This window comes from Electrophorus electricus, chromosome 6, assembly GCF_041902795.1.
Source record: "Electrophorus electricus isolate QZ-2024a chromosome 6, ASM4190279v1, whole genome shotgun sequence".
NCBI classification, from domain to species: Eukaryota; Metazoa; Chordata; class Actinopteri; order Gymnotiformes; family Gymnotidae; genus Electrophorus; species Electrophorus electricus.
Genome location: NC_137502.1, coordinates 1,175,001 through 1,201,183, shown reverse-complemented (window position 1 = coordinate 1,201,183; position 26,183 = coordinate 1,175,001). Strand labels below are relative to the sequence as shown.

General features: G+C 48.6%; 2 protein-coding genes across 3 annotated transcripts in view; one reads left to right on the top strand and one right to left on the bottom strand.

Annotated features, from left to right (window-relative positions):
* Positions 1 to 759: 759 nt before the first annotated feature.
* mlycd (malonyl-CoA decarboxylase) lies at positions 760 to 10,567 on the bottom strand. Its single transcript, XM_026996268.3, has 5 exons — positions 9,969 to 10,567; positions 4,346 to 4,458; positions 3,974 to 4,130; positions 3,647 to 3,799; positions 760 to 1,814 (listed from the first exon to the last, which is right to left on the bottom strand). Exons 1-5 carry the CDS (start codon positions 10,521 to 10,523, stop codon positions 1,269 to 1,271), a joined length of 1,524 nt encoding a protein of 507 aa, XP_026852069.2. The 5' UTR covers positions 10,524 to 10,567; the 3' UTR covers positions 760 to 1,268.
* Positions 10,568 to 10,921: 354 nt separating this feature from the next.
* The window catches only part of LOC113568092 (DNA topoisomerase 1), a 46,011-nt gene continuing 30,749 nt past the window's right edge, over positions 10,922 to 26,183 (top strand). The window contains exons 1-9 of one of the 2 annotated variants that reach the window (XM_035524981.2): positions 10,922 to 11,345; positions 13,203 to 13,275; positions 14,742 to 14,794; positions 15,737 to 15,859; positions 17,567 to 17,651; positions 18,351 to 18,478; positions 18,570 to 18,685; positions 19,669 to 19,790; positions 22,187 to 22,309. In XM_035524981.2, the coding sequence (XP_035380874.1) occupies positions 11,257 to 11,345; positions 13,203 to 13,275; positions 14,742 to 14,794; positions 15,737 to 15,859; positions 17,567 to 17,651; positions 18,351 to 18,478; positions 18,570 to 18,685; positions 19,669 to 19,790; positions 22,187 to 22,309 (912 nt within the window). In that variant the 5' untranslated portion in view covers positions 10,922 to 11,256. Of the gene's footprint in view, positions 11,346 to 13,202; positions 13,276 to 14,741; positions 14,795 to 15,736; positions 15,860 to 17,566; positions 17,652 to 18,350; positions 18,479 to 18,569; positions 18,686 to 18,907; positions 19,427 to 19,668; positions 19,791 to 22,186; positions 22,310 to 26,183 lie in introns of those variants that run through there. The other variant, XM_081716754.1, reaches the window with a different exon arrangement.

Genomic DNA, 26,183 nt, shown 5'->3' with positions numbered 1-26,183 from the left:
TGCATTTACCTCAAATCCTTTGAGGTGTAGAAGCACATTGTGGCTTCTCTGGATCCTCCAGTGCTAAGCCATCACTCCTCCCTCTTCATCTCTTCTTCTGTTAGACAGTTCTCAAGCGCACCCTTTACACACTTACCTTTCTTCTGTCCTGCTCCCTGCTAAAGTGAATATCAGAAATTTATCCATTTATTTCTATTTATTTCCTGCTTCATTCGTTTCTAGGACACTGTGTAGCTTGAGGGAGACGAGGAAAAAGGAGGGAAAAGTCTTCCTCTTTTGAGAGTAAAAATGCAATTTCACAGTCAGCTTGCATTGATGTTTTACACGGTGGTGGTGTGAAAACAGATAGGGCTAGGGTCTCTTATCAGACTCCAGGGACTGCAGACGGCAAGGAAACCGTGCAGAGTGCTAAATCTTTCCCAACCTGAGCCAACCCTGACCCAGACGCCACTGCTCACTCTGCTGGCTTACTTAAGATATTCTGCTATCTATCTGTCTTCCAAAACCAATATTTATGAAATGAAGGAGAAAGCACTTGTACTGAGTGTTAGCTGGGAGTCAGAGTATCTGACGCGTTATATAGATCATCGCTGATCATATACAAATTCACATAAAGAGGTATAGGGAAGCTTTCATATTTCGTTTTGACAATGAATTGTTTACTCATGCGATACATGCAACTTGCTACACGAAGAGGAAAAGATGAGACGTGATCACACACACACACACACAAGGATTTCAAGGACAGGAGCAGAACACTAATGGAGAAATCAAGACTTTATTCCAGTAACCTCCACTCTCATTCTACCACACACACACAGACACACACACAGACAAGCTGAAGCGGAGACATGACAGGCTGATAGATTATTCTTCCTTCATTACCTGGAGTCCAAACCACAAAATAAGTCTGAATCAACGCGAAAGTACTGGCTAACAGTGAGCAGTCACACCACTGAACAGTTTCCTTTCAGAGAGAGAGCCAGATTTGGCACAGCATGATAAATGGAAAACCTCGACGTAGCAGAGACCAGAAAAGCTCTTTATAGTTTCACTGCGTTGAACACTAAACCTCATCCCTGCAGACACTGACTAGAGAAGCCCTAGAATTCATGTCCGTGCTTAGAGCTCACATTCTCACTCTTACAGACAGTGATGTGAGAAAAGGGACCCGATTCTCTCAACATTTTTAAGCTTGATGCCATGTCCATGAGAAGAAAAGATTTAAAACCCTTTAGATCACCAGCCTTTTTATAGTGCATTTGAGTTCAGAGTTTACTGTTCTTCTGGAACTGTGAGATCAGACCCAGGACTTGCTCTGAGGCAGTGATGACTTTATTTTGCAGGTAGGAGGTGCTGTTGGTGCGGGTCTCCTGTAGGAAGTAGCGGTAGTTGACCATGATGCCACAGGAGGTGGCCATGCCCCTAGGGCTGCTGTCCGCAAGCCAGTTGATCCGCCACAAGGTGGCGCCGTTCTGCAAGTGGAAGTTGGCCACGGGATCAAGGGCGTAGCCACGGCGTTTCTCGCCGTACAGGTACCAGGCGCACAGACGCAGGAGGGCAGGCTGCAGCACGCGCGTCAGGTGGTCCGAATGCAGCCAATCAGCAGAGGCCAGAAGAGTTCGGAGGGTTTCCAGGGCGCTTGACCCAGGGGCCGCGCCCGTGACCCCCTCCAGTTCCCCCCACTCCTGCTCAGACAGCAGCCCGACGCCACGGCCCTCCTTCCTGTGCTGGCTGAGGAAGCCCTGCAGCCAGGCCACGAATCCAGGGACAGGAGACAGGCTGGAGAACTGAGCCATGTGGGGAAACTCGCTCTGTGAACAGAGATTCAGCAGGTTAAGGCAGGTTGCTGTTTATGACTGATATACTGCAGCTAAAGCACTGGAGCATCTCTGAACAGGCTGGGCTGGTTCAGACAGGCTCCTGGTACCCTCCCCCTTCTCCCCCACACACTCCCACTCTGTTACTCTCTCCCTCACTCACCGACCCCCCTCACTATCATACAGCTTTCACTCAACCATTTGAAAACTCCTGCCAACCACTCAAAATCCCTTATGGTTCCCTTTTCTCCACTTTACTTAGACTAAGACATGGATAAGCCCCCCCCCCCTCCCCACACACACACACACACACACACACACACACACACACACACACACACACACAGTCAGAGGGCAGAGAGTTTCAAGCCGTTTCTTTCAACAGCTTCTCTCCCTCCTTTACCAGCGGCTGTTAAATCACACACACAGAGGGGGAGACGTGGGTCACTTTCTATACATCAACTCAATTTACCAGAAATCATTGGTCAGTAGGGGTGGGTGGAGTGGGTGGGGGTTGGAACAGAAGCCTCCCCTGCATAACACGCAGAAAGCTAACTGGAGCCTCTCCTCTCCTCTCCTCCCCTCCCCTCTGTGAACAATTTGCATGAGATAATACCCATCAGAACTTGCTTTGTGCGCCTCACTGTACACACGCACGGTCTCTCTCCCTTTCTGCCATTCCTGCAGGCCTCTGCTAAGAGCCCTCAGCAGGTCTTCACCTCCATTACATAAACAGCCTCCCTGCACTTTATTTCATCAACATTTTCCATGAAGCAAAAAGTCATTTGACTCCATGAAGCTTCTTAGTGCTTCATGTTTTTTTTTAAGCTCCTCTTCACGTTTGCCTTCCTCCGACACGCCTCTCTCTCCACAACCTTCCTCCGTATGAACCACCACAGCTGAGGTTTCATGCGTTCTCCATGCCTCTCACCCTTCTCGCCCCTGTGGCGATGCGAAGCATGCGAGTGCCAGGTCTGCCTCTGGGTGGCGCGATGGAGCAGCACTGTCAGAGGTCTAGAGACCACTCACCAGACGGTATCCATGCAACTTCAAACTTTTGCCTATTACTGGATAAAGATTTTAAATTCCAGAGACGAGTCAGTTATGCCATCTCCACGGAGCACAGCCAATCAGAGAGAGAGAGCGACACAGAAGACACAAACACCCTTTGACAGAGAGGCATCATGTCTAAAGGGAATTACATGAAATGGGAACCAAAGGGGTTTCATGTCCTGTATGTCTCAGCAGAGCACAAAAGCACTTCAGAGTCTCAGCAGTCTAGTAGTTATATAAGGTGAGACCGTTTCACTGGAAAGAAGCTCATGTTCCCACAATCCTCTGCTTCACCAATGTGAGATGAATCAATCAAGGACAAGCATTTTCTGATAGATGGACCATCAGGACAGTGGCCATTAACTCTCAGGCCAAAGAGAGCTTTTAAATCAAACACCCAAGAAACACGGCAAATCAGACACAGCAGCCGTGGTCAGGTCAGCTACACAACACGAACATCTACTCAGCGTCTCCGTGTAATGTGTTCTTCTTGCATTACAGAGTATAGCGTATATGGAGTATACAGAGTATAGCAGAGTATATATGATCTGTGTGTGTGAATCGTTTCATCTGTGTCCTAAAACACTGATATGATCTGTGTGAATCACTCTCTCTCTTCTATAAATGTTCTGTTTAACTCCATTCTACCCAAATAATTCTCTAATTCTGATCCATGTAAGAGAAACATGGGCAACATATGAAATGAGAACTATAAAAGTAGTTTCTTAGAAAGCCAGCTGACCTGTGACCTGTGCCAGCCTGGTCACACTAACCTGCAGTTCTCGCACCACCTTCTTGATGAGATGGTGGCCGAGCTCCACCCCTTGCAGGCCGGGCTGGGTGGAGGAAATGGAGTAGAATATGGCCGCTTTGATCTTCTGCATGTCCTCCACTGTGTCCAGAGTTGCAAATTCTCGCACGATACTCTGAGAAAAGAGCCGGCAGAATAATGGACAATGGACAAGTAAGACCACAATACTGTGGGAAAGCTAGCCAGCTATGACCTGGCAGTGAGCAGAGTTCTGTCAGACTCAACGCTAGCGTCTAATTGTTCACCCCTGAGGGAACAGAGCAGAAATAAAGTGCTCACGATGTCTCACCTGGATGTTGTCTGAGATGTCCTGTGTGAGCGCTACATGCAACACCACCAGAGGCTCCCCGGACATGGAGGCATGGGTGAATGCGTAACAGCGACGGTACGGCCCAACTCTGCGCTTTATGTCTGTCCAGTTACGCACCGGGTGGACTGCCTCGTACCTGCAGAAGCACACGGGGATGTGGGGTCCTTCACACTTCCCAACGTGTCTGTGTGCCAACCTGGTGTTGGCCGTCCGCGATGTCAGAAACCCTGTTACCAATTGAGGCCCAGTGGGACACCTCAGACCTATATGTATTATATGTGTCTGTGGGCAGGTGTGTGTGTGTGTGTGTGTGTGTGTGTGTGTGTGTGTATGTATGTATATCTGGCTTACTGGCTGATCTTCTGAAGGAGTTCACAGGGGGACTGCCAGGTGATTCTCTCCAACTGAAGAAGCCCAACGGAGAACCACTCAGACAGGAGGCTCTTCAGAGTGCTGTTAAGGTCCTAACACACACATGCACATGCCCACACACACACACACACAGACACACACACACACAGACACACACACACACAGACACACACACACACACACACACACACACACACACACACACACACACACACACACACACACACACACACACACACAAATAAACTAATACGGCTGTACAGACATCAGCACACATGCACCCACAGAAGAGCTGTTTAGACCCACCCCAATAGTCACGTGCAATATCACAATGTCAAAGTCTCTCTCACACACCCACCCACACCCCCACCCCCCCCCACACACCCACCCCCACACACCCCCACACAAACACCCCCACACACACCCCCTCACCCCCACACCCACACACCCACCCACCCACCCACACCCCCACACACCTCTCAAGTCATGCAGTGTGGTGTAAACTCATCCCCATGTCTGTCCACAGGCAGCAGGTGTTGTGGTTTCTTCTCAGACAATTGCCTACTATTTTCCTAATTATTTATAGCGCCTTTCTCAAACTCAAGTTTGCTTTACAAAATTAGCTTTTTTCCTTCTTTTTCTTTAAACTAATGAGGGTATCAAAAGTAAAAGAAACAGAGATACTGGTGCACAAACAGAAACATGTTCTCCCAGCTGTGGTACTGCAGACTAGACCAGGATGGGTGTAGACCCGTGATGGAGGGAGCTGGGTGTAGACTCGTGGGGGACGGAGCTGGGTGTAGACCCGTGGGGGACGGAGCTGGGTGGTGGTGGGTGCAGAATTTTCAACTGACAATTGTGATAAAATCTTTGAGTGCCCTGTGTGATGAATCAGTTTGAGTGATAGCACACAGTGCTTCCTCAGTGATACCCAGTCACCTGGAGCACGGTGACCACTGCATGAAGACACACAGAATAAAGAGGAACTACATAAAGGTTCAACATAATACCAGCCCAATTCCTACTTGTATCACTTTTCCAGAAAACATAAACATTTGACCAAACATGTGAGAGTAACACACTAAAGTTCTGCGCAAACAGTTTCTTAACGTCTGTCATTAATTGGGGCAAAGGTCACCCGTCGCTCTGCAAGTTCAAGTTACCCACAACTCCCTGCAACATGACACCCAGGACCAAGTTGAGAGGTGTTGTTGACGTTATGCAAACGTCTCATCACCTCCCAAATACCACCAGTTACTTTAACATCACTTCTACTGACACGTGTGTGAAAATCTTTAACTTGCACTAGAGCATCTTGTGTGTTGGATCATTGTGGAGTGTTAGTAGTTACCCTCATATGTGGACTGTCAGACTTGTCTTTCGTCTCATATGTGAGCAGTGGTACCACGGGCCTTCCCAGCAACTCTGGGACGCCCCATGACAGCCCACAAATAGTTTAGCATGTCAGAATTTTGGTATTTTCGGTGCGCATATGCAAAAATAGCAGAGACACAGAGATTATGACAGAGTTTAAAAAAAGATATATGCTGGCCAGAAATAGCGCAGGCGCGTCAGCAAGTCGCTGCGTAGTTATGCTAGACCATCATTCCCCGGTAGCCGACCTCATATTGTACCGCATACAAAACGCGTCTGCAGCCACGAGCGACCGGCGAGGTGCTGATCCTCCTCCCCGATAACCTATGAAGTCACGCACGGCCGTGCACGGTCAGCAGGCGGCAATCATCAGTCGGACAAAAACACTAATTTATGCCAATACGATTGCCTAATCTGACATGGCCATCGTCGTGAAACAGATTAAATGGGACGTGCATCACTGATATGCACCTTTTATTATTTGATTGTTTCCTCCGCGCGCGCTGTGGGGGGGTGGGGGTGGGGGGTAGCTGAAGCGGAGCGCGTGGGGCAGAAGCGCGCGAGGATGGCCGCCTATCTCGCGCCGCTGCATGCAGTCTGCCTCACTCTGCTTTGCTGTCTATCCCAGGTCTAGGCTAAGTGCTTTCCCTGGCCCAGTGCCCCTGCTAGCCGCGTTTCCACTTTACTTAAAAAAAAAAATCACCAACCCCATTTTGGACAGAGAAATTATTTCTAAGCTCTTGCTGGATGTTTTTCCACTTTAGACGTCAGGGCGACTGACAGCACTTAAAATTCTGCAGCGACCACAGTTTCGGATTTGCCTACACGGCTGAATTTTGTCCAGGTCCAGAGGTGCATCATGGAACCGCACACAGATATATGGCATGCTCCTCCAGGCCAAAACTTTCAAAAGTGCAGTGCTCTCAGAATTTCTGTACATGTGTTTTTATATTTATTTATATTATTTATATTATATTATTTATATTATATATATATATATAATTACACACACACACACACACACACACACACACACACACACACACACACACACACACACACACAGGCGCACCTATGGGGTAAAGACAGAAATAAGTCATGGGCACATGTTTAATACACGCCAAACGGCGCTGCGAGCCCAAATAAAGGCACGTGCTGATTAACCCACCGGCTGTGTTTTCAAAGTACTTCTGCAGGTCCGTATTTAACCGCACAGCTGCTACTCCAGCCCTGGCAGGAGACAGACCCAAATCTCTCCACACAAAGCAGGGTACATCTGTACTTCAATAACCTTGAAGCTGATCAGAAATCCCTTTAAAATACAGAGTGTGTGCCAGCCTCACATGTGGTGAAGTGGACCCGGGCAGAGTAGAGATGAGTAATGGGAACTGATGAAGGATTTTAAAAGCTCACTCTTCCTTTTGCACATTACAGGCAATATTGTGAGCATTTAAGAAGAATACTGTTTAGATCTCGCCATGCTGTGCTGTAAGTCTCTGCTGCAGACTGCCTGTAGTTTAGAAACACATGTTAAGAGTACTTAAGCTGGTAGTCATTCGTGTTCACTCTGACATTTTCTTTTTAGCATACAGATGGCAACTAGAGATGTTTCAGTCCCATTTTCCATCTGTGCCCATGCTGAGGAGCGAACAACAACTCTGCATGCAGAGCTTTCAATCATTTAGTGAAAACTCAAGTGTGCCCACGACGTTACTGCCCTGCCTCCCCGTCAGCCTCGCATGGGAGCGAGCCGCATCCGAGTCTGCAGCGTTGTTGGTAATACTGATACCCACATTACCCACACACCTCTTATGTTTCAGTGCACTGGATTAACTAGGCACCTCGCTGCTCCTTGCGAAAGGCGCTGGAGAGCAGTCCAGGCTGCAGAAGGTCAGCCAAGTGTGTACAAATTCAGCAGAAACCGAGACTACAGGACACAAGCGTTGTGTGCGCGGCCTGCGGGCCAAACTATGGAAGTACGGACTCAGAACTGCACAGGTCCACCATTTCCATGTTAAAAGATGGGTAAAAAAAAAATAAAATCACTACACTGCAACACGCTCGTACAAAAGAACACAAATAAAGCATTATTAGAAATGAGAGGCAAGACGTCATCAAAGAGCCATTTAGCTCCAAGTTCAAAGGTCTTGCTAAAAAATCCTGACAGCACGATTTAGCGGAAGTGTCCAACACACTCCAGACCAGCCACACTCCTTCGTGCCTGCTCTTCTAAGGTGATGTTTGTTTTTTCTTAGCTTGCATTTGCATTTCAGATTGAATTCTGCTCAATTCACCTGATGAGGGGAAACAAGCAAGAAATATTTTCTCTTTTGGTGAATGAAAAATTTACCAAAGCTGTGGGATGGAGTGCTAAAGTCAGAACACAAAGCTCTGATTCCCTCTCAGCTCAGACTCATCTGCTGCACAACGCAACTCCTAAAAGATCCTCCACTCTGCCTTTACTGGAACACTAACAGAAGCTAAGAAGTGTAATTCAGTAATGGAGATTACAGTTCAAAATACGTAAATTACTTTACAGGATTGTGTGTGTCTTGGTGTTAAACTATAACTCAAACAATAAAAAAATAAAGGTTTATTTTTTCAGTGAAAGATAACTGACACTATTAATTACACTTATATAGGACCGTTCTTAAAACTCAAGGACACTAATAATACTTTAATAAAGCCCAGACCTCACCGGTCCTGCTTGTAATGCAACCTAGGCCTAGTTCTTAGTCCCCACAATAGTTCAAACTTAGGCTATAGACCTAATCTGAAGTAAGACTCATTAAATTCTTCTGCTTTCTCTATATAGGGGTCATTTCATGCCAACTCACCCAGGCCTGTCAGGTCATGTCATGGATTTTCTTGAAAAAAAAACAAAAACAAAAACTTATTTTCTTGTGAAGACTTGCAAGCTCCTGTAGCTCCACCTGGGGCCAGTTTTACTCACAGGAGTAACACTGTTCAAAGGAAACTGGAATAATAACTCTTGTCTTAGGAAAATATACAGTACAAATATCTTAAACTGATTTTTTCAGCTTTGAAGCTATATTTAGCAAGATTTGTAGCATTAATTAACTTCTGTGATAGATGTGATATTAATATAGTTATATGACACAGGCACAAAAATTGTTTGCAAGAAAGTGAAAACTAGCAGAGATGTTCATTTAAAAAAGGAAATAGTCCATTTATTAATTAGATTATTGTAAATAATTCAGCAACAGATATTTACATGAATATACATTGCAAATTATCCTCAGGGTTTCCTAGAGGTTCAGTACAAATTTCAATCCAATCCAGTGAAAAACAGGCAGCAGGTGAGTCTCAGAATACACACACAGAACTGAAAAAGAAGCTAACTTTAGGCCAAACTTCAAAGATTCACTAATAAAAAAGAATTTGATAGAGTACCATAATTTTGCAATGTCTAGTGAATTTAACTGAAGTTTAATAGAATATTTTAAGAGAAAATCCATGACATAACCTGGGAGATCTGGGTGTTCTGGCAGGGCATTTCACTTAAGCTTGGCTAACTGAACTTATAATACTGAGTGGTATCAGAAAGAGACATAGGATGACATTTTGGGTGTTAGAACTGTCATAATAACAGCAACTTGTATCTTCAATAAATATTGACAATATAAAACACCTGTATCTGGTCATCTAGAAAGAGGCTAATGGACAAAGAATATCTGAAAGTGAAATATGAAATAAAAGTACCAATTTTAAAAAATGCTGATTTTCAAGCTATGGTCACATTACGCTGTGACTGAAACTGTCTGTATGATTAACCTGTCCAGATATGACAGGCTCACAGCACACAGCGCTCACCTGGAACATAATAAGGGAAGGAACTATATAAAACTACATAAAAGCTCAACATAATACCGGCCCAATTCCTACTTGTATCACTTTTCCAGAAAACAAACATTTGACCAAACATGTGAGAGTAACACACTAAAGTTCTGCGCAAACACAGTTTCTTAACGTCTGTCATTAATTGGGGCAAAGGTCACCCGTCGCTCTGCAAGTTCAAGTTACCCACAACTCCCTGCAACATGACACCCAGGACCAAGTTGAGAGGTGTTGTTGACGTTATGCAAACGTCTCATCACCTCCCAAATACCACGTTACTTTAACATCACTTCTACTGACACGTGTGAAAATCTTTAACCTGCACTAGAGCATCTTGTGTGTTGGATCATTATGGAGTGTTAGTAGTTACCCTCATATGTGGACTGTCAGTCACTTTAGAAGACGTGCTGTGCAGAACATCTGCACGCAGGTCCACCAAGAACTCCAGCCCACCCTCCAGCCGGCTGATGTGAGACAGGAGCTGCGTGTATCGTGGCATTAAGCTGTAACGCAGCCTGTCCTCCACGTGAAGGATGGTCGTCATGTCCCGCTGCTGTGTGTCCACCAGCTTCAGCGCCAGGTCCACAGCTCCTCTGTGATCCACTCCGAAGTCCTTCGCCAAGAGCTCAAGGAACAGCAGCTTCTGCGCCTTCTCAAGATGTCTGTAGAAGTCCATAAACTCCAGGCTGCTGGACTCTGCGGGTGGCGGGGCCTTGTCTCTCGTCTCGTACGCAGGCAGAGGCACCACGGTCCTCTGCAAAACCTCCTCCATCTTCCTGTCGGGATTCCGCCCTGCTGCAGACGAGCATGCACGAACGCTTCGGTAGGTCCACGCGTTCACTGTCTGCACGGGCTTACAGACCCAGCAACGTCGCCACGTCCTCGCCCAGGCGCGCACACACAACACCGAGTGACTGCAATGCATGGCGTACGCGGAACCGAAGCTCGCTACCAAAATAAACCTTTGACCTCGTGCACCGGAGAATCAGTTCCGCTTTCTTAAAGGAGACGTTCTACCACTAATGTGAAGCTGCGCGCTTTTCCTCCAGCAGTTTTTAATTAATAACATTCATGGACATAAATAAAAACATTCAACACGACCGAGCTATTTTCTTCCGATGACGTGTAAACCAAAGCACCTTGCAATTTTAATTCATAAGAAACACATTTTCTTAGAGCGCGCGCGCTGCATTAGCGAGCGCGCGCTTCATTAAGGAACACGCGCTTCGTTAGGGAGCGCGCGCTAGTTAACATTTCGGCCAGTTACGCGAGCCGTTTCAGTCCCGTGGTTCCCTGTAGCGCGGCGGGCAAACGTTAGTCGACACCGACGTGTTTAAATTTGAGATGTTTCGTGAGGAATTGTGTGTTTTCAGTCATGTTCAGTGATCCCCTTCAGTATTCATATTTTCCCCACCTGGTTTAAATTGTTTAAACGTAAAGATGTGTGGTGATGTGTTGGCGTATAGCTGCATTTTAGCTCGCTGGCTCCTGTTAGCTAATAGCGAGTGATGTCCTTTAGCCCTTGAGTCTAACGTGTTATGTCTGATTTCTGATGTAGATGCTGTTTGTTGTCAGACTGTTTGTATTGAGTGACTGTGTGTGTGTGTGTGTGTGTGTGCGCGCTGTATCTGTATTTAAGCGGGCATCTGCTGTGAGTGATGGCTGACCAGGCCAAACGAGGAAGGCTGAAGGTGACCCCTGTAGGAGCAGTTGCGGGTGATGGCCCTCACAGCAGACACACACTCCTGTGAGTACCACGCCTGACCAGCCCACTAACTGGAAACCTCTCCACTACCCATTAAGCACTATCAGTAAATCCCTATACAAGCCTTTGATTTGCTCATTGCTCAGTTTGAGTGCTCGTGACCGTGCACACAACACAGTAATAGTCCATTTCAAAGGAGCTGGTCAGACGCACAGAGTACAGAACTGACATTTGGCATATGAGCTGTGTGTGCATTTGGTGTTCAGATGGTAAGAAGAACAAGTTGATGCTAGTGGTATGTGCAGTGTATATACAGTTTACAGGTGAATAGGATCTGGTTGGTGTGTGTATGTATATGTGTTTATACACACACACACACACACACACACTACATTTACAGTATTTAGCAGCTTTTATCCATAGTGAATTACAAAAGTGCTTTGTCATTTCCTCATAGATGCATCCTAGTATAGTAGGTTAGAGTCCAAGATACGAAATGAACTAGAATACTGTAGAAATACAGGAATCGGTGCTGATGACTAGAAGTGTGAAACACATATAACCTCTATAAGGGACAATAATCAGTGCAATAAAAAATGCCCTACAGTAATTACTAGAGTCAGTCAACATGGGAGCAGGGTCAGTGGTCATTTAAATATTCCACAAATAGATGGGTCTTCAGTCTGTATTTGAAGACGGCAAGGGACTCTGCTGTCTGGACAGCAAGCGGGAGGTTATTCTACCATCTAGGAGCCAGGACAGAGAATAGTCTCCATGCTTGTCTTCCATAAGACTTGAAGCATGGTATTTCAAGCTGAGCCGTACTTGAGGTTTGAAGTACTCGAGGTACGGATTGGGCTTTGACCATTGACCTCATGTATGGAGGAGCTGGTCCATTTTTGGCTTTGTAGGCAAGCATCAAGGTTTTAAATCTGATGCGTGCAGCTACTGGAAGCCAATAAACGGAGCGCAGCAGCGGAGTAACGTGTGTGAACTTCGAAAGATTGAAGACCAGTCGTGCTGCTGCATTGTGGACAAGTTGAAGAGGTCTGATGGCTCTTGGAGGAAGACCAGCAAGTAATGAGTTGCAGTAGTCAAGCTTTGAGATCACAAAAGACTGCACCAGCACCTGGGTAGCTTCCTGCGAGAGAAAGGGCTGAATCGTGCGTGCGTGTGTGTAGTTTACATTTGAACAGGATGGATGGATGGTTGGATGGATGTATCTGTTTCTAATCCTAACTGTATAGGATCTACCATCCCCCTGTGCTTCTCTATTACAATACTTGGTGTCATGCACCAAGAGAGAACAAAACCAGCCTGGATAAGATCAGACCTGGTACCATGCCTTTCAGCATTTGTAATTCAACTAAAGGTATACAGTAGTTAACAGCATCACAAACAACAGCTGTGCGTTATTATAAATAACAATGTTTCTTCAGCTGGAAATGCCTTCTGTATTGGATGAAAGATGGTGACAAATTGAGCTCCTGAGTAAATGATTTTCACCCACACTCGTTAATCTAACCAAGTGTGAAGTGAGTGGGAGGGAGCTTGCATTCATTATCCTGAGCTTTCTGTTCCATCTCTTTTATGAATAAATTAATTTACCATGATATCTGATGCATTATATAGGCAGACAAATGCAGACAGAGCCATCCATCTCCAGCTCTTGTAATTAATCAGACAAAGGGAGAGGAATAGACACCTGTAAGCGTTTCTGACGGCAGACTCTTGTTACGAGGTCTGCTGGCATGCTGTCACGCCTCACATACTGCAGTGAAGGCAGAAGGGTTCTAAGACAGGAAATGCAGCTCCTTCTCCACTCTCATTGGTATACTAACAATTATTTCTCCTCTTCAGCTCAGCTTTAATTCTCTAATTCTCTCTCTCATGTTGAAGTGGGAAGCCCAAGAAGACAGCAAAGGCCAGAAGTGCCTCAGAACATTCTCAGAAGGGGTCGAAGCAGCAGGAGGTAATTTTTTTTTTTGCTGCCGACAGACGTTTCCCTCTGAGACAGTGGCTGCAAGTTCAGCTTAGAGGTCTAGTTAGTTATAATATGAATGCACATTGTCAAATTTGATCTTTCAGCAGTGTATTTTAGTCTTGGTCTTAGAGGTGCTGTTTACGCAACCTTTCTCCACACCTTTGGTCTATACTAACACCTGATCCAAACAGTCAGGATGACTCAGTACCTGGTTTAGGTGGAGGTGTGCTGAGAGCCTGGTCAGAGGTTTGGGTTGCTGCACCCTGACGTAGTACATGGCACGGAAGCTACATTTGCTCAGTACTGATTCTATGGCCTTGTTTGTCAGAAGCACATTCTGAGCTGTCAGTATAGGTGTTGCAGATTTGCCATTTACACTAGAGTACTGTTATCTAGTCTTCTCCTGCCAGCTATGTCTTTTTGCTGTTTGAACATGATACGGTTGGGCAGTGTCTTGCCAGCCTGGCCTCATATGATCCAAATGGTGGTCCTGTCCAGTACCAGCCTGCGTGCTCCAGCTCTGGGTTTTACTTTAATGGGCAGGATGTCAGATATTGCTGGCTCTGTTCTGCCAACCCATAATCAAGCGTAATGTGTCCGTGTGGAAAGAATTTGAATTTCCTTCATTCTGTCTCTGTCCCCAAGCGTGCGCACACGTACACAGTAACACTCATTCACGCACACACACTTCACTGTGCTGTCGGCCTTGAGCCAGCCACTCCTCCAAGTGAAGTCAACATTGCTTATGTCTGTTTTAAGTTTAAAGCAGCATACCCCAAACTCTGTCGATGCAGTGGTGACCATGGATTAATCCTTAAACATGAGGACATGACCTACAAAGGGTTGCTTTAGTGCACTTCAGTTAACTGTCAAAGCCAGGGAGATTGAGGCCCCGTGAAGCAAGTATTAACCTGCTTGTCAACAAATCTGAACTTGTCAGTGTCATAATGGTTGTGTGGTAAATGGTGTTGGAAAAGACAGAAGAATGATATGGTGCAGAGGCGTCCCAAATCAGTGACACATTTCACATTCATCTAGTCATAATACATAAAGCAAAAATACAAACTTACAAAAATACAAACATGCAGCCCGGAACACGCCCACTTCTGTCAGCCCGGTTTCAATACGTTTGAAGAATGACGAAAACAACTGGTTTGTCTTTTCTCTCCTTTTTCATTTCAGTACTAACACAATTCTGCATGGGCTGCACTGAAAGGGCTGAAGATACCAGAGAACCTGCTGTCTGTTTCATAGCATAAACAGACACTGTTCTCTTTAAGAATAAATACAGCTGTTTGAAAGAAATCTGTTTTGACATTTACAAGAACATGTCTTGTAAGTTTGTACCCATAAAGACATGACTGTTTGCCCCTTTTATTTCTGTGTGTTTGCTGTTTTGGTTAACCACATTACTTATTAAGAATGTAGTTTGTGTGTGTGTTGTTGCAATTCAGGTTAAGAGTCCTAAAGAAGAAAGCACAGACATGGAAATGGCTGATGACGTGAGGTACTGAATGGCGTCCTCTTCTGTCTTGGTCATGTTTGTACTCCAGATCACTGAGATCCTGTCACCTTCGCTGTGACCTGGTCTTCATCTAGCATTATTCCACTACCCTGCAACTCCTCACAGAGTAGACTTACAACAAACTCAGCAATGCTGACACACCTTTTTTCCCTTTGAAGTTGAGAGAAATTAATTGTGATGATTTAATGTCCAGAACTGTGAGCAGTGTCTGCGTCGATACTGACTGTCTTTAGGAAAATTAATTTCTTAACCTGGATGAAAAAAAAAAAAAAAAGTCAGAAGAGGTGCAATAATCCTCCTTTTCTAAAGATATTAGCAGTGTTGGCAGTGAGGAGGGGTGCCAACCACACGCCTGTATCTGTCTCTGTATGCCTTTAGCTCTCTTTCTTTTTTTCTTGTCATCTCTCATTTTAAGTCTAGACTACTAGATATTCTGGATTTGTCTTAGTCTACTAAAACAGTGATTGGTCCCTCTTTAATCACCAAGTGGTCCAATCAGAGGGACCTTTTTGTAAATCAGACTGCTGCTGATTGTCAGGGGGAGGCTGATTTTCAGGGAAGAGGTCAAATGTTAAAATGAGGAACTCCAAGTATTTCTTTATTAGGCTCTGTGCAAGGAGATCTGGAGTTGAATGGAACAGGTTGCTGTTATGGTAACTAATTAATTAGGTTCAGTCACCTCTGTTTTTATATAAAGTGTGCTGCATTGCAATTGAAGCTTGTTTTTCTCCAGCTATTCTGGTGACTAATTGTTGTAATTATATAATTACGGGTAGTGATTAAGCAATATTGTGTAATTGGTGTAATTATGTCCTTGCTACTGGACAATGAATGTCTTGTACTTTGTAAGAATGTGAAGGACCCTTAATAAATGTTTGTACTTAATCCTTCTCCTTGGGCTCTCTCTGCCTTTTGATTTACCAGGTTTCAATTAAGGCTGAAAGAGGAGGCAGATGATGAGGACTTTGTGACGGGGAAGGCGGCGATAGACAGGAAGAGGAAGAGAGAGCCTACAGACGGTCTTTCCTCCTCCACAATACTTTCTTTGTAAGTGATGAACTCTTCAAATGGCTGTTGTAAGTGCCATCGGCAAAACGCAGCAGCTATATTTATGTGCATCTAACGTTCTGTGTCCTCTTATTATGTAGACAACACAGCACTATTGTAACTTACTCTGGACAAGAGCATCTGCTAATTACTGTAAATGTTTCTACACTACAGATCATCCTGTGTGTGTGTGTGTGTTTTTCTTTTGCATAAACAAACATGAAGGAATGGATCTATTTTCCAAGTGCCTCGTTTTCATTGTGTGACACAGGTTAGGAGAGGGTTTACACAGCTAATTAAAGCTGGTCGGGTGGTTTGAAGTTTCTGGGTTGTTACCTGTTATTGTTGGGTATGTGTGGACACAGGTGCGTTCATCTAAACTGCAGCAGAGCGGGGATGAGCCGGTGTGGAGATTATGGGCTCAACTGCAACCGATCATTAACGTCTTGTGGCAGAGAAGTGTTTTTGAACTCTAGCTAATGGTTTCACCCTGCAGGCCTAATAAATATGATTACTGAAAAGCTAAGGCTGTAAACACGGTCTATTCTGGGAGTGTATTAGCGTAGTAAGCTAGGCTACAGACCAAGCAGTCGGAGGAATGACGCTAGTGTTGTGTGTGTGTGTGTGAGAGTGTTAAGACTAGCTGAGGAAAAACTTTAGTACGTATACGTGTCATTAATTAATATTACAGGAGTATGACAGCTAGGTTAGCTTAGCTAGTCATAGTGCTTCCGTGAACATTAGCGCTAAACGGTAGTCATGGCAACTTAGACTCGTGGTTTTAACAACTAGCACTAAATACATCTCATTCACTAGCTAGATAAATAACACGGGCACTCGCGGAGAAAACGGCGAAGTGTACATGTAAAATGTACATAGTCGTTTAGTATGTTTTAGTCGGGTACTCACTACTGCCGCTGAAACATCTCGCTAACTAGGGTATGCACAGACGACCGTTAAAACGAACCGTCGTCCGGTAACCTAGCAACGGATTCATGGCGCGAACCTAGGTTGGCAACGGGCAGTTTTAACGGGTATGGAGCAAAGCGCATTATCGTCAGGTAACGCTACAGAAAGGGGCTGATTAAAAGATGAAAAAACAGCCCACTATGGGTGAACATTTAATGTGTACAATGTGTATAATTAGTGTACTGTAGTGAAAGTATACAGTTTCCAGTGCATTGGAAGACTTTAATAGGAAACTGGTGTATATGGCCAGCAGGTCACGTTGGCCTCAGATTTAGACCCCTACTAACTACAGAATGGCTTACACACTAGCTATGTAGCGCACCATTTCTGGGAAATAGGGTCATTTTGAATATAGGTCTCAAACTTTAATCCTATTTAAATAATACATTTTCAAACTAGCAGCTGGTGGGAAAGAAATTATTTTTGCAAGAAAATATTCAAATGTCAGGAGCATCACTCCAGTTTTTGGGCGAACTGCTTCAGCTTGCATTTGAACGGGAATCGATAAGGAGCCGCTTGAGTTGTTTGCCTTTTCATGTAAAGATATTTTAAAAAACCCTGATGGTGTGGAGGAATGTTTTTGAAAATGGAGGCAAACATTTATTTCTAAAAGATATCCCGACAAGTGTGGACAGGACATAATCTTTTAAAAATTGTGTGTATAGTTGAAACTGAACATGGAAGTATTCAAGGGGTCTGCAGGTTTTTGTGAGAATTATTCTTCATAATGGTCCACAGGCATAAGAAGAAGAAGGTGACACCAGAATGGGATGGAGAGACTGGTGTGGGGAAGAAAAAGAGAAAGACAGACAGAAAAGAGAAGGTGAGATGTGTCTGCTGAGCAGGGTAGCATTGGGTTGGCCATAGAGACAGGAGCATAAAAAACTGATGATAACGGACTTTAAAAAATCTGTTAAATCTGTTAAAATTCTTTGTATGTTCACTGTAGGAAACCATGTATAATTTCATTTGTCATTCAGGCTAATGAAGATCTGGATTTGTGCAAAGGTTTTGTCTAAATGTGCTTGTCAAATTACATCTCTGCTCAATAGTCTGCAGACCATTCTTTGAGATCTTGATTTGAACAATTACACATTCACTGGAGCTGGAGCACAATGTGTAGTCCACTTAACAAAACACAAAATAAATGGTCCCTAATCTTCACTTTAGTAGTAATTCATGCCAACTTTTTTGGTTCAATTGAGTGAAAAGGCTTTCATCAGAGTCACAGAAATCTTTGATTACGTGTTGTGAAGAAAGGTCATGGACTGGATGGTACTTAAAGATACTCATTTTCATAATGCTCATTTTTCATACAGCTCTGACTGCAGTGGGAATGGTTATCCTTGAGGTAGAGGTGCATTTGCAGATATCTGGGCCTAAAGCATGTCTGCTTCACAGTAGAGGAAACGCCTGCGCAACGTTTGCACCTGCCCTGAGAAGAGACCAGCAGGCCATAGAAGCAATTAAGCTTTGGCATTGTCTGTCTGAATTAGCACAGGTGGTGTCTTTTGTCTTTCAGAACGTAGTGAAAGAAGAGGGGACGCACCATCCTATCCCCACAAAGAAATGGACAAGAGAGCAGGTGGAGGCGTCCAAGGCCCTCAAGATCAAGAAGCAGGAGGAGGAGGAGCAGCAGCGTTGGCGCTGGTAACCATGGCAACCTGTCTGCACATGTCCTCGTGTGGGAGGAGCTTTTATTTCTTGTCTGTGAAGCCCAAACCTGTCCTCTGTCCTCCAGGTGGGAGGAGGATAAGTATGAAGATGGCATCAAGTGGAAGTTTCTGGAACACAAAGGGCCGTATTTTCCTCCCAAGTATCAGCCCCTCCCCCATGATGTGAAGCTCTACTACGATGGTACGTGAGTTTCACTGCCTCTGTATGATGGCAGAGCTGACAGAACTGGGTTTGAAGCTCTGAAATTGATCGGGAGGGAGGTGGAACAGGACATTTGGAGAAGAATGTGTTGTGAATGCTGTCAAGATGTACTACGATTACAAGCAGGCGTCACTGAGCTGCTCCATGTTTCTCTCTCCTTCTCTCCATCCGGCCAGGCACCATGCCCAGTTCTGGGTCAGCGTGACTTTGGAGAGATCCAGGGGGTGTCTTTTAATCTTTTTCCTGCCCGACTCTGGCTAGTTCTGCCTGTGTGTGGACTGAGCCTTCTTTCAAGAACTGGGGCCGCATCAGAGGACATGACCCATCTGTCTTGTTTGTGAAATCCACCCTCAGAAAACATTTGGACTTTTGAGTTTTTAGATGGAGCTCCGATTGTAGTTGTCAGCAGTGTGGTTGAGTGGAGCTGACCGGCTCTCCCTGGCCTGTGTGGTGTGCAGTTCGTCTGCCAGGCCTCAAGAACTCCGCTTACCACCTGAATCGTCGTGAGCATGAATCCTGCGTGGACTCTGACATCACCGATTGGCTTCTTGACCAACGAGAGAGAGGCTGGCATGTAGTCGCCTCCCACTACCGTGTCCCTGCTGTGGGAATAGTGCAGATTGTTTAGTCAAAAGCAAACCAAAAAAAGAATAAACAAACAGACAGAACAGGTTTTCAAGTCGTTTATTTTAGTGCATTTGAACTGAAGTTGATTTGTGTGTAAGTGAATGGGGAATCGCTCTTATCCAGCTCCTTCAAATAAGATCAGATTTCTGTGTGTTTGCTATGTCTCTGAAGTTCTTGTTTCCTCCAGAGTTTTCACAGCATCTAGAGTCAGACTGAACCATGCTGCTAGAGAATAGATCTGGATTACTGGACCACTTTGTCAACCCTGGTGGTGTGTGTGTGTGTGTGTGTGTGTGTGTGTGTGTGTGTGTGTGTGTGTGTGTGTGTATGTGTAGGGAAACCTGTGAAGCTTGGTCTTGCTGCTGAGGAGGTGGCCCTGTTTTTTGCACAGATGCTGGACCACGAGTACACCACTAAAGAGGTTTTCCGAAACAATTTCTTCCGGGACTGGAGGAAGGTTAGTGGAGATGCCACACCTCACTGGTGCGGAATGTATAGTAACACCCTCTGGTGGCCTCAACCCCAGGCAGTAAACACACACACACACACACACACACACACACACACACACACACACACACTCACTCACACACTCCTGTATCAGAGTGTGTGTTTGTCATTTATACCAGCCTGTGTTATGCTTTACTCTCATACTTGTAGTATAAACACTTCAACACTTCATCTGTTGTTTTAGTTCCTTGAGGGTTTGGTCATTCTTCATTAAGAACTGGCCTTCCTGGTGAGCAGCTGTCCACCCCCACAGCCCAGTCTGCTGAGGAATGGCCAGGGGAAGGCTGTGTTCCACAAATGAAAACATTTTCTCTTAAAAGCTCTGACATTTGGACTAAAACAGGAGGTGAATCTCTCCAGGGTCCTATTGTGCTTTTGGTAAAATAAGTCCTGCGACGTCTAAAGCAACAAACTGAATAGCAGTGAGGAGAAGGTCTACAATAGCGCTGTGGGGGTGAAGCCAAGTCCTGGATCACCTTTCATGCTTTCACACTTCCTATTCATCTCATTGTCTGCGTGCCGTCAGAGGAAGAGGTGCGGGGCGATTATTAAACTTTTTGGGTCTGAAATGTCTCCCCCTCTTTCTTCGCTGAGTAATTTTTATCAGTTTAAATAGATTCTTTTGGACTTGACGGCAGTGCTGGTGCTTTGTCCTGTCAGACGTGAGGCTGTCTGCGCACTGGTGACTGATGTATAATTCATGGGTGCGGGTGGGGCTTCCAGGAACGGCCTGTGCTCTCCACACCCCAGCAGGGCCTACAGCCCATCATGCAGAATTAATTTCGTGCTGCTTAGTGCTCAATGCTCTTGAAAATACGATTTGTGTAAAGGCATTGATATGCTAATCCAGACAACTCGCTCCCCACATACGAACAAATCCAATTTAACTGTTTTATTATAACACGGAAGCCTCGCCTCGCCTCACTGAGCACAGTCTCCGCCCACCGCCCAGCTGTCACTCTCGGAGCAGGAGGATGAGGTGCAGAGTGATGTGGCGTGAGATGGGTGCAGGCCTCGCGGTGTGTGTGTGACATACAGCTCTGTTCCTCGTTCATATCTCCCCTTGCTGATTGTTGATCCTCACTGCCATACCCCCCTACTCGTGTGAAATATTGCTGCTATTGTCCTTTTTTTTGGTTCTAACTTTTCGTTTAGTTTCTCGTTAAAGGTAAGTCCGTGTCATGGGACTGATGCGAGTGCTAATGAATTCCATGCATTTCCGCGCATGACTGCGTTTCTGCAGCACTGAGCATGTGAGGTGGGTGTCAGGCAGACAGTAATGAGGAGGTGGGAGGTTAAACGGATGATCCCGTGAGAGAAGGGAGCAGCGTGTGTGTGGAGGGCTCCAGTGCTAATGGAAATTAGCTCCCATTATAAAGGCCCGCTTCTTATAATGAAATGTAGCAAGGACATGTGGCTGTACAAGCCCTGTTTGTGTGTTGGTGGGGGGCAGGGGGGGTCTGATCTGTAACAGCAGCATCTACTGCTCTGTGTGCTTGAGTCAAAGGTGGAGTGGCTGGAGTCAGATGTGATTGCAGGTAAAGAATTAGATTTATTCAGAAACATTTCATGCTGGAATGATGTTGGGGTAGTTGATTCATGGTGTGTGTGTGTGTGTGTGTGTGTTTGAGAGAGAAATGGCAAAAAGCCAGAGAGTTTGTAGTCTTTCTCTGTCTGCTTCCCGCTGGTATCTACCCGGCTGGCCCAGAGCGGCTGCCTCGTTGAGGACGCATGCCCACATGAGGGCCCTTCAGAGTGGGCAGCTGCCGGAGGTGAATGGGGGTCGCGCCTTTGAAAGAGTCGAGCTGAAATTGCTTGTATGAGGGCCTGTGACGCCAACCCCAGGAGGGGAGATTACAGTGATCTGCTTTTAGGGTGACATTTAACACAAGAGGGGGGGAAATGGAAACTTTAGAATACGTATTAAAACAATCAGGAGAGAAACTAGCGTGGCAGCCGCTGGGGTCGTGGCCCTCCCTGCTGCACAGACCTCTCTCTGGGCTTCTCGCAGTGTCCTATGCTCTGGGGGCAGAGCGATCATTACAGGTGAAACAGGTCATCTCTCTGCTGCTCCCTGGTGGTGGAAATTAGGCCCACAGCTCCAGGTGCTGTTATGGCCCCCATTAGCCCCTGGTGTTATGAAGCAGAGGTCGCAGCCACATCCTTCAGCAGTATCAATTTGGGGATTTTTCTGCAGACACTGATGCACATGCAGGGCAGGGTTCACTGGGTAATTTTGCCTTGCTAGAAGAGGCTAGCAACTTGGGTGTTATGATGTGCATGTTAAAGGTGATGTTGGGTCAGAAGCAGTAATGGATGGAGCGTGTGCGTGTGCACTTGCAGGAGATGACAGAGGAGGAGCGGGTGCTGATCACTGACCTGAATAAATGTGACTTTGGAGAGATCCACGCCATGCACAGAGAGAGAGTGGAGACCCGGAAGAACATGAGCAAAGACGAGAAACAGGTGAACACAGCTGAACCATGTAAAAGGAAACGGGTGTGTGTGTGTGCGTGGGCCTGGGTCGGTGTGTGTGTGTGCGTGGGCCTGGGTCGGTGTGTGTGTGTGTGAGGGTGTGTGTGTGCGTGGGCCTGGGTCGGTGTGTGTGTGTGCGTGGGCCTGGGTCGGTGTGTGTGTGTGCGTGGGCCTGGGTCGGTGTGTGTGTGTGTGAGGGTGTGTGTGTGCGTGGGCCTGGGTCGGTGTGTGTGTGCGTGGGCCTGGGTCGGTGTGTGTGTGCGTGGGCCTGGGTCGGTGTGTGTGTGCGTGGGCCTGGGTCGGTGTGTGTGTGTGTGCGTGGGCCTGGGTCGGTGTGTGTGTGTGCGTGGGCCTGGGTCGGTGTGTGTGTGTGTGAGGGTGTGTGTGTGCGTGGGCCTGGGTCGGTGTGTGTGTGCGTGGGCCTGGGTCGGTGTGTGTGTGTGTGCGTGGGCCTGGGTCGGTGTGTGTGTGTGCGTGGGCCTGGGTCGGTGTGTGTGTGTGCGTGGGCCTGGGTCGGTGTGTGTGTGTGCGTGGGCCTGGGTAGGTGTGTGTGTGTGTGCGTGGGCCTGGGTCGGTGTGTGTGTGTGTGCGTGGGCCTGGGTCGGTGTGTGTGTGTGTGCGTGGGCCTGGGTCGGTGTGTGTGTGTGTGCGTGGGCCTGGGTCGGTGTGTGTGTGTGTGGGCCTGGGTCGGTGTGTGTGTGTGTGGGCCTGGGTCGGTGTGTGTGTGTGTGGGCCTGGGTCGGTGTGTGTGTGTGTGGGCCTGGGTCGGTGTGTGTGTGTGTGCGTGGGCCTGGGTCGGTGTGTGTGTGTGTGTGCGTGGGCCTGGGTCGGTGTGTGTGTGTGTGTGCGTGGGCCTGGGTCGGTGTGTGTGTGTGTGCGTGGGCCTGGGTCGGTGTGTGTGTGTGTGCGTGGGCCTGGGTCGGTGTGTGTGTGTGTGTGCGTGGGCCTGGGTCGGTGTGTGTGTGTGTGTGCGTGGGCCTGGGTCGGTGTGTGTGTGTGTGTGCGTGGGCCTGGGTCGGTGTGTGTGTGTGTGTGCGTGGGCCTGGGTCGGTGTGTGTGTGTGTGTGCGTGGGCCTGGGTCGGTGTGTGTGTGTGTGCGTGGGCCTGGGTCGGTGTGTGTGTGTGTGCGTGGGCCTGGGTCGGTGTGTGTGTGTGTGCGTGGGCCTGGGTCGGTGTGTGTGTGTGTGCGTGGGCCTGGGTCGGTGTGTGTGTGTGTGCGTGGGCCTGGGTCGGTGTGTGTGTGTGTGCGTGGGCCTGGGTCGGTGTGTGTGTGTGTGCGTGGGCCTGGGTCGGTGTGTGTGTGTGTGCGTGGGCCTGGGTCGGTGTGTGTGTGTGTGCGTGGGCCTGGGTCGGTGTGTGTGTGTGTGCGTGGGCCTGGGTCGGTGTGTGTGTGTGTGCGTGGGCCTGGGTCGGTGTGTGTGTGTGTGCGTGGGCCTGGGTCGGTGTGTGTGTGTGTGCGTGGGCCTGGGTCGGTGTGTGTGTGTGTGCGTGGGCCTGGGTCGGCGTGTGTGTGTGTGCGTGGGCCTGGGTCGGTGTGTGTGTGTGTGCGTGGGCCTGGGTCGGTGTGTGTGTGCGCGTGGGCCTGGGTCGGTGTGTGTGTGTGTGCGTGGGCCTGGGTCGGTGTGTGTGTGTGTGTGCGTGGGCCTGGGTCGGTGTGTGTGTGTGTGTGCGTGGGCCTGGGTCGGTGTGTGTGTGTGTGTGCGTGGGCCTGGGTCGGTGTGTGTGTGTGTGTGTGCGTGGGCCTGGGTCGGTGTGTGTGTGTGTGTGCGTGGGCCTGGGTCGGTGTGTGTGTGTGTGTGCGTGGGCCTGGGTCGGTGTGTGTGTGTGTGTGCGTGGGCCTGGGTCGGTGTGTGTGTGTGTGTGCGTGGGCCTGGGTCGGTGTGTGTGTGTGTGTGCGTGGGCCTGGGTCGGTGTGTGTGTGTGTGTGTGCGTGGGCCTGGGTCGGTGTGTGTGTGTGTGTGCGTGGGCCTGGGTCGGTGTGTGTGTGTGTGTGCGTGGGCCTGGGTCGGTGTGTGTGTGTGTGTGCGTGGGCCTGGGTCGGTGTGTGTGTGTGTGTGCGTGGGCCTGGGTCGGTGTGTGTGTGTGTGTGCGTGGGCCTGGGTCGGTGTGTGTGTGTGTGTGCGTGGGCCTGGGTCGGTGTGTGTGTGTGTGTGCGTGGGCCTGGGTCGGTGTGTGTGTGTGCGTGGGCCTGGGTCGGTGTGTGTGTGTGTGCGTGGGCCTGGGTCGGTGTGTGTGTGTGTGCGTGGGCCTGGGTCGGTGTGTGTGTGTGTGTGTGCGTGGGCCTGGGTCGGTGTGTGTGTGTGTGCGTGGGCCTGGGTCGGTGTGTGTGTGTGTGTGCGTGGGCCTGGGTCGGTGTGTGTGTGTGTGTGTGCGTGGGCCTGGGTCGGTGTGTGTGTGTGTGTGTGCGTGGGCCTGGGTCGGTGTGTGTGTGTGTGTGTGCGTGGGCCTGGGTCGGTGTGTGTGCGTGGGCCTGGGTCGGTGTGTGTGTGTGTGTGTGCGTGGGCCTGGGTCGGTGTGTGTGTGTGTGTGTGCGTGGGCCTGGGTCGGTGTGTGTGCGTGGGCCTGGGTCGGTGTGTGTGCGTGTGCGTGGGCCTGGGTCGGTGTGTGTGCGTGGGCCTGGGTCGGTGTGTGTGTGTGTGTGCGTGGGCCTGGGTCGGTGTGTGTGTGTGTGTGTGCGTGGGCCTGGGTCGGTGTGTGTGTGTGTGTGTGCGTGGGCCTGGGTCGGTGTGTGTGTGTGTGTGTGCGTGGGCCTGGGTCGGTGTGTGTGCGTGGGCCTGGGTCGGTGTGTGTGTGTGTGTGCGTGGGCCTGGGTCGGTGTGTGTGTGTGTGTGTGCGTGGGCCTGGGTCGGTGTGTGTGCGTGGGCCTGGGTCGGTGTGTGTGTGTGTGTGCGTTGGCCTGGGTCGGTGTGTGTGTGTGTGTGTGTGCGTGGGCCTGGGTCGGTGTGTGTGTGTGTGTGTGCGTGGGCCTGGGTCGGTGTGTGTGTGTGTGTGTGCGTGGGCCTGGGTCGGTGTGTGTGCGTGGGCCTGGGTCGGTGTGTGTGTGTGTGTGCGTGGGCCTGGGTCGGTGTGTGTGTGTGTGTGCGTGGGCCTGGGTCGGTGTGTGTGTGTGTGCGTGGGCCTGGGTCGGTGTGTGTGTGTGTGTGCGTGGGCCTGGGTCGGTGTGTGTGTGTGTGTGTGTGCGTGGGCCTGGGTCGGTGTGTGTGCGTGGGCCTGGGTCGGTGTGTGTGTGTGTGTGCGTTGGCCTGGGTCGGTGTGTGTGTGTGTGTGCGTGGGCCTGGGTCGGTGTGTGTGTGTGTGTGCGTGGGCCTGGGTCGGTGTGTGTGTGTGTGTGTGTGCGTGGGCCTGGGTCGGTGTGTGTGTGTGTGTGCGTGCGTGGGCCTGGGTCGGTGTGTGTGTGTGTGTGTGCGTGGGCCTGGGTCGGTGTGTGTGTGTGTGTGCGTGCGTGGGCCTGGGTCGGTGTGTGTGTGTGCGTGGGCCTGGGTCGGTGTGTGTGTGTGTGTGCGTGGGCCTGGGTCGGTGTGTGTGCGTGGGCCTGGGTCGGTGTGTGTGTGTGTGTGCCTGGGTCGGTGTGTGTGTGTGCGTGGGCCTGGGTCGGTGTGTGTGTGTGTGTGCGTGGGCCTGGGTCGGTGTGTGTGTGTGTGTGCGTGGGCCTGGGTCGGTGTGTGTGTGTGCGTGCGTGGGCCTGGGTCGGTGTGTGTGTGTGTGTGTGCGTGGGCCTGGGTCGGTGTGTGTGTGTGTGTGTGTGCGTGGGCCTGGGTCGGTGTGTGTGTGTGTGTGCGTGCGTGGGCCTGGGTCGGTGTGTGTGTGTGCGTGGGCCTGGGTCGGTGTGTGTGTGTGTGTGCGTGGGCCTGGGTCGGTGTGTGTG